General features: G+C 47.4%; 1 protein-coding gene across 1 annotated transcript; it reads right to left on the reverse strand.

Moving 5' to 3' along the window:
* Positions 1-6,431: 6,431 nt before the first annotated feature.
* FAHD1 (fumarylacetoacetate hydrolase domain containing 1) lies at positions 6,432-8,152 on the reverse strand. The gene has a single exon (XM_025417003.3). It carries the CDS (start codon positions 7,857-7,859, stop codon positions 7,194-7,196), a length of 666 nt encoding a protein of 221 aa, XP_025272788.3. The 5' UTR covers positions 7,860-8,152; the 3' UTR covers positions 6,432-7,193.
* Between the last annotated feature and the right edge of the window lie 119 nt (positions 8,153-8,271).

Here is an 8,271-nt window from a genome sequence, read left to right on the forward strand (position 1 = left end):
AAGCCCACGGGCAGTGCTGGGCAGCAGCTTTGAACACCAAAGACTTTCTCTGATCTTTGCCTTCTCTGATGACACATGGGGCCACCCAACGCTTGTGAAAGTTGGTTGACCAGGGGCGATATGTGTGAGTCTGAATCAACTGAGAGGAGACCAGCCTCAAAAGTTCTAGGAGTGGCACCAGTCTGGGACCTGAAAGGGTGGGGCTGCTCTGACAGGACGCCGGACCCCCACTCCACCCACCACACCCTCCTCGTCAAAGCCCTGGAGCGCCCTGCTCAGTCCCACGCCATTCCGAGTCACTTGCTGCGGGGCACTGGCCTACAAGCCCCGTCATTGCTGGCCTACGGTCTGGGAGGTTTGGCACTTCCATCACCCACCACAGGAGAGAAAAACAAAAAGTAAGTATCTGAAACTTTGAAGGCAGTGTTGGGAGATGAACTCATTAGTAGTGTTGTCTCTGGCTTTTACCATAGGCAGCTGTGGCAGAGGGGCATGATGGACCCTCGTGTGTCCAGATTGTGGTAATAAATGAGGAAATGGAGGACCTGACCTAAGTGTGCAGTCAGGGAGTGCGCCCGATGAAGAGCTTCCTTCCTTGCTCCCTTGGGGCAGGGTATAGGAGTATTGGGCAGGTGACTCCAGAGGGCAGACAGGGAAAGAAGGCGGGAGAGTGCTGGAGTGGGAGGGCTCAGGCCAGGGAGGAGAGAGAAGCAAGGGTGCCCACCTGGTGGCCACATTCACACTCCTGGTTGATTAAGCAAGAGTGGGTGTCCAAGAGCACAGGAGACCAGGGAGGACAACTGGCCCAGACGGTGTGTCAGGAACGGCTGTGCCAGGCCTCCTGGTGCCCTGACCTCTGGCAGCAGGTCCCAAAGCACCAATGCCTGGACCACAGGGGCTGGTAGCAGCCATGTGGCCTCCTACCGTCTAGGGGCCTCAGCCGCCCGCTGGCCTCAACAGCATACTGCAGGTGCTCACTTAGGCATTCCAAGTCAGCTTCTGCGGCATACCGCAGCCACGGCCTGTGGGCCCGAGCAGGGCGGCCGAGGGCTCCGAACAGCCTCTTCACTGCTACCAGCACTTAACCAAGGATGCCCCTGCCCATCACTGGAGGGACCCCGATTGCTTATTTCATTTGATGCCACAGGGCTAGGGGTCAGGCCACGTTGGATCAAAGGGGCTTCCCAAAGTGAAACTTACACATTTATGGAATAAAGATGACAACTTGGTTGATATCTAAAACTTGTGAATTAGCCAGAATTCATGCAGTCAGAGATGTAAGAGAGAAGCATCCCATCCCATCGCTACAAAGCACACAAATCCCTGTTGGGGACCCATACTTCTCACTGCTCCCTAGGAGCTGCTTTTCCTGGTCCTGGCATCTTCTCACCTGCAGGTTTGCTTTGCTTTACGTAATAATGTGGTGGCTGTAGGATTTTTCGTAATTTATCAGTGGTTGCTCTCAGATCTTCCTTTCCTAATTCTGCTATGCTTGTGGCAGAAACACAATGTATATCCGTCCATCTGTCACTCGTCTAGAAGACCCCTGGGGTTGTTTTGCTTTTTAAATATATTGTATTATAAAGTTTTATATGTTTATTGTAGAAAAATTACAACAGAACAGGTAATAAAAAAGGAAAAGCCCATACTCTCCCAAACCCCGAAGTCTTTAACTGGCAGGTGATGCATTCTGTACTTGTGTAGATGTTTTCACTGATGTTGTTTCTTGTGGCAAAATATGCATCACATAAAATTGACCATTTTAACCATTTTTAGGTGTACAATTAAGTGGCCTTAAATACATTCACACAATGCTGTGCAACCATCAGCACCTCCATTTCCAGAAATTTTCATCTTACCAAACTGACACTGTGTCCCCATTAGACAATCACTCTCCATTTCTGCTTCTCCACTCCTGGTAACCTCTGATCTGCTTTGTGCCTGTGAGCTTGACGACTTGTGTGTGGCTTCTTTCTCTGAGCATGATGTGTTTGAGGTTCCCCATGTCACAGCAGGTGTCAGCACTTCCTTCCTTCTTAGGGTTGAGTAGTTTCCCGCTGTATGGTTGGACATTTTGTCTACCCGTTCATCTGTGTGTGGACATCTGGGCTGCTTTTGCCTTTTGGCTTTTGTGATCGGCCAATCACAGCTGCTGTGAGTAGGTGCTTTCGAGCACCCTCATGTTTCTGTGTCTTTCCTGTCATATGTATTCATCTTTCTTTGTTAAAGCATATGGTTTGCAAGTACAGGTTATTCCATAATCTGCGTTTACATTTAATAATTTGTAATAAACCTTTGTACATAATTCAACATTTGACCTAACTTCAGTGGCTATATATTATTTCATTATATGAACATAGGGTACTGAAGGAAATCAATCCAATACTGTTAGACAGTCAAGATGTTCCCCACTTGTTGCTATTGTAAACAACAGCTCTAGCTACCTTTCTGTCCACATTCTTAATTATTTCCTTGGGATAAGTTTCTAGACATTAAATTGCTACAATAATATTAAAAGCTAATAATGTTAACATTGTTGACAGACACTGTAATAAACACTCATAGTGCCCAACTTATACAAGGACTGTTAGTTTGCCCATTTTACAGATGGGACATGAAGGCCTGGCTGTAGGAGGTAGAAATGGAGGTGTCTGTGTGGGCAGGCCCTGTTACTGCAGGCTCACACTCCATGTGCTGCTTCCAGGATGGTCTCTGGCTCTGAGCTTCTCCATCTGTGGTTCCTTTTGTAAATGGAGATTACCATACCAACTTTTCTTGGTGACTGTCAACACTGAGTACATCCATATATGTCAAATGCTTAGACTCACACACCCAGTACATGATCAGGGAGTATGTTATTGTAAACGTTGAGGTGTAGCAGTTTCACTGACACTCATATTTGGCAATATTTTTGTCATGTGAATTCTATTCTGCTTTTATAGTTTGATTTTTTTCTTCTATAGTTGATTTTCTTTTTTCTTTTTTTTTTAAGTAGGCTCTATGCCTACGGTGGGCCTTGAACTCATGACCCTGAGATTAAGAGTTGTGTGCTTCAGGTGCCAGGATGGCTCAGTCAGTTGAGTGTCCAACTCTTAGTTTCAGCTCAGGTCCTGATCTTAGGGTCATGATTTCAGGGCTGTGAGATTGAGCCCTGACTAGCTCCGGGCTCAGCGAGGAGTCTGCTTGAGGTTCTTTCTCCCTTTGCTGCTCCCCACCCCAATGCTCTCTTTCTCTGTAAAAAATAAATAAATCTTAAAAAAAAAAAAAAAAAAGGATCATAGCCATGATACCCAGCATTGGCTAGGGTGTGCATAAAAAGGTATTCTTAAACACTCATGACAAGTACAAATTCATGTGTCATATTCCCATGGCAAGTTGGCAAATACTTTATTTTAAAGATTATTTATTTATTCATTCATGAGAGACACAGAGAGAGGCAGAGACATAGTCAGAGGGAGGAGCAGGCTCCCTGCAGGGAGCCCAATGTGGGACTCGATCCCTGGACCCTGGGATCATGCCTTAAGCCAAAAGCAGATGTTCAACCCTGAGCCACCCAGGCATCCCGACAAGCACATAATTTAAAGTGCAAACGATTTAACCTATTTCATGTCTATGCCTTTCCGTAGGGAAATAAATGCCATATGACATATGTGGAGGATGTTCCTTAAGTCACTGTTTCTAATAGCAAAACATTTGAAGCCTATGCAGCCTGTAGGGACTATTGGCTCCATCCAGATCCCCAACTCTCGGGCACACACCTAATCCTTCAGCTTCTCTGAGACATGGGGAATGACCTGGGGGCAGTTATGGGAGGAGTGGGGCCAGATTCAGGCAGGGACTTCTCCTTGGAATGGTCAGTGGACTGAAGCTCTCTGCTAGGTCTGAGATCACCATGTTCTTTCTTAGTTTCCTTTCTGCTCTTTCTGCTTCCTCTCCACTTTTCTGAGTGCCCCTTGAGTAAACCATCTGAACAAGACCCTACCTTAGCTCTGCCTCTGGGGTTTTCAGTCTAAGACATCATTAAAAGAGATTATGAAAACCTATATTCACTGTCCTGGAAAGATGTTCACAGTATGTTTAGTGGATGTAGAATACTCATTTTCCATAAAAGCTCAATAAACATTAAAAAAAAAAGGTGTAGATGGGACGCCTGGGTGGCTAGTAGTTGAGCGCCTGCCTTCAGCTCAGGTCGTGATCCAGGGGTCCTGGGAACGAGTACCCCATCGGGCTCCCTGTGGGGAGCCTGCTTCTTCTGTCTATATCTCTGCCTCTGTCTCTGTGTCTCTCATGAGTAAATAAAATCTTTTTAAAAAAGTGTAGAAGAGCACATATGAACCCATATATGCTACATGAACTAATATTATGGAATTTTCTTGAGTGTGGTAGTGGTATTGCATCTATATAGGAGAAGGTCCTTATTCTTAGGAGATACATACTGGAAGGGTAGAGTGTTTCTGCAACTCATTTCCAGTTTTCCAGACAAGTGTGTTCAGGGATAGTATGCGTGGAGAGGCAGAGAAAACAACATAACCAATGTTAACAATTACTGAATCTAATGAAGGGCATGTAGAAGTCATTGTATGTCTTTCAACTTTTTAGTAGGTTTAAATTTATTCAAAATTAAAAGTTGGGAGAAAATGTGTCTCCTGGGTGCTAGGATTACTATGGTTTTAGCAAGATCAGGAATTGTAGGAATTGGTATTTCTGTTTTTTTATTATCTCAGCCAAGGACTTTGTGTGCTACACCTGCAATGCTGTTGTCAGCTGTTTGTGACAAAGCTCATGCCACCACTGTGGTGAACATTGACCTCTCTGGGTGCTGGCTTGTGCCGCCCAAGGGGGCTGCATGTGAACCTGCTCCTGCCTCACACTTTTTGGCTTGCTTTGAAGGCTGTCAGCTTGGTGGGCTTGTGTCGGCTGAACCTCGTGTCTGCTAGTTAGACTAGTACAGGTTCAATATGAGCATACCCTTGAGTCAGCTCTTCTGCTGACGGGAACCTAGCCCAAGGAAATAACTACAAATGTACTGATTCTACTAGCAAATGATTAGAAATGGTTTCCATTACCAAGAATGGAGGACTGATTTCAGATTCTTATGCAGCCACCAAAGACTGCTGCAGGAATGTGCCAGCCGACATAGAAAGATAGGCACCACACACAGTGAGGAGAGCAGGTTAGGAAATTGAGTTATGAGCATGTCGTATTTTAAGAATTGCAATTACACCCACAGATCTGGAAGGTACACTAAATGATTCACCTTGTCTGTCCCTGGGTGAATGGAATTTTGGATGTTTTTCCTTATTCATATTTTTGAACTCATCTGTGATGAACACATTACTTAAGCAATTAAAATAAGAAACTTGATTAGAAGATAAAACAAGATAGTGTGACATTTAATACACGAGTCCAGTCCTGGCATTCTTCACAGTAAATTATAAACTAAATGTGGGGTTGCCTAATACCTACACATTTGAATCTTCTTATAGATCTACCTGCAAGATGCAGCTTGTGCTGTGGTCAAGACTTCACTTTCTGATCATAGGAAAGCTAGATTACAACTTGGTTCTGTCCCTCAGCTGAGTGACCATAAAGCCAGGCTGGCTTGCCTCTAAATCTACATCTTCACGTTTAACAGGGACGGTGGTAGTATCAATCTCAAGCTTTGTTAAGGGTTAAATAATACATGGAAAGCTCTTGGCCCAGTACCTAGCAGTACTAAGGGCTCAGTAAATGTGAGCTATTATTATTATTATTTAAAGACTTATTTACTTATTCATGAGAGACAGAGAGAGAGAGAGAGAGAGAGAGGCAGAGACACAGGCAGAGGGAAAAGCAGGCTCCTTGAAGGGAGCCTGATGTGGGACTCGATCCTGGATCCTGGGATCATGACCCTAGCTGAAGGTAGGTGCCTAACCACTGAGCCACCCAGGCATCCCAATGTGAACTATTATTAAATTAGACGTCCTTGCCTTTCTGTGAGGGGCCAGCAGATATCTTGTTTACATATCCAGCAGGAGCCCCTGCCTAAACCTCAAGGACACCACGGGGCACTGTGCATCTTACGTAGACTTTTTTTGTTTTTTAAGATTTTTATTTATTTGAGAGAGAGAGAGAGAGAACACAAGCAGGGACAGCAGCAGAGGGAGAGGGAGAAGCAGGGCCTCAATCCCAGGACCCTGGGATCACGACTGGGCCAACTGACTGAGCCACCCAGGGGCCACTTGCCTGGACTTTTTGTCCTCACAGCAGGTCGGAAAAAAAGTAGCTCTCCCAGGCCAATGAACTTCCTTGTCTCTGGTTGGGGAAGAGGTGCTGATTAACTCTATTAATAGAACACAGTGCTCCAGAGGCCAAAGGTCAATGACCAAGGTCTGAAGCCCCCTAATAAGGAACTGTCCTTCCTAGCCACTGCAGGAGGGATAAAAGTACACTTTTAGGCCAAACAAAACATAGCATATTTATTTGGAAAACAATCATTTCAAAATTATCTTCCAAACTCAGAATGTACAGGCCATGGTACAAATGAGTGAGGTTGCCATTAATTGTTCACTTATTTTTTTTTAATCGTTCACTTATTAAGTACAATTTTAAATTAACTGATTATGTGAAGGAGTGTTTATCCATATTTCCATGATGAGAAGCACTTGGGAATACTGAAGATTAATTCTGCTAATCAATACAATAGGCTTGGTATGGGCCAGTAACGTGGAAATTTTTATTTTTACAAATACCTTCAGATGATTATCATGATTGAGGAAATTTAGGAAACATGATTTTCAAAATTCCTTTGTGTATTTTAAGTTTTGAATTACTGATCTCAGAACATCCCAATGAAAAGTCTTATCCGGTCCAGTTCTAGGAAAGGAAAGTTAGTCTTCTGAACATTTGGTTTGATAAACTCTCCTCTTTGGAAGCATAACAAAAACTTTAATGTGGTTGTTTCCTAAAAGACACTCAATCTTCTTACCATTTCTGGCCCAGCTTTTCTACATCACATTTTCCTTGAAGGGTCCATCTTGCTGAAGTCCTAACGATCCAATTAAATCACAGTTTAAAAATTCAGTTTCTTATTGCAAAAGAAAAGAAGAATTAGATTCTTATTAAAGGATTGTCACATTTAACTAGCTTTGCCGGTTTCTGTCCAGCTCCCTCCTCTCCTGAGAACTCAGTAAGTTACGGTGCTTTGCGCAGACTCAACACCGGGGCCCCTGCACCTGGAATCTCATACTGACCACCCCGTGTATGCCAGCCTGGATCTCATCGTTTTCTTTAACGGGCCCAACTCCCTTCGGCGTCCCGGTCAAGATAATATCTCCTTCTTCCAGGGTCATGATCTTGGACACGTAGCTGATAATGTAGGGGATGGAAAAGATCATGGAGGAGGTGTCACCCTCCTGCCTGAGTTCGCCGTTGACCTTGAGCCAGAGCTTCAGGTTGTGAGGGTCCGGGACCTTCTCTTTGGGCACGAACGCGCTGACCGGGCAGGAGGTCGTGAAGCTCTTGGCCAGCGTCCAGGGCAGCCCCTTCTTCTTGCACTCGTCCTGCACGTCCCTGGCGGTCATGTCCAGGCACAGGGCATAGCCGGCCACGTAGTCCATGGCGGCGGCCTCGGGGACGGCGCGGCCGCGCCTGCCCATCACCACGCCGAGCTCCAGCTCGTGGTGCAGGTTGCGGGTGTAGGCCGGCATGAGGATGGCCGAGCCCTCGGGGGCGTAGGCGGTGGACGGCTTCAGGAAGAGCACCGGTTCGGCCGGCACCTCGCTGCGCATCTCCCTGGCGTGGTCTGCGTAGTTCCTGCCCACGCACACGATGTTCTTCCCCCACTCCCAGAAACGCGACAGCGGCCTGTGGACGGCCATGTCCCGGACGGGCGCCCCCGCGTCACGTGACTCCGCCGGGACCCAGTCACCTGATGCCTACGGCGCCCCGGAGAGAACCAACTACCTCGGGGCGCCGTCCCGTCTGCGACGTCCGTTCCGCTCTGCGCTCCCCCGGGTGCTGGGCGGTCGCGGCGTTTACGCTCCTGGCAGCCGTGCGCAGCGGCTGCGGCGGGACAGCGGCCTGGCCGCTGGGGAGAGGCGCTGAGGCCCTGACGCGGCGCCCCGGCCCCCCGCCCCGGCTCCAGCCCCAGCCCCAGCCCCGGCCCGCACTCAGGTCAGCGGCAGCCCGGCCGGCAGCGGGCACAGGTTTGGACGCGGACGCTCATTGGCCGGCTTCTGGGGCGGGGGCGCGAGGCGGGCTCCGATTGGCTGGGGGGCGGGGCGGCGCCCG

Source organism: Canis lupus, chromosome 6, assembly GCF_003254725.2.
Source record: "Canis lupus dingo isolate Sandy chromosome 6, ASM325472v2, whole genome shotgun sequence".
Taxonomy (NCBI): domain Eukaryota; kingdom Metazoa; phylum Chordata; class Mammalia; order Carnivora; family Canidae; genus Canis; species Canis lupus.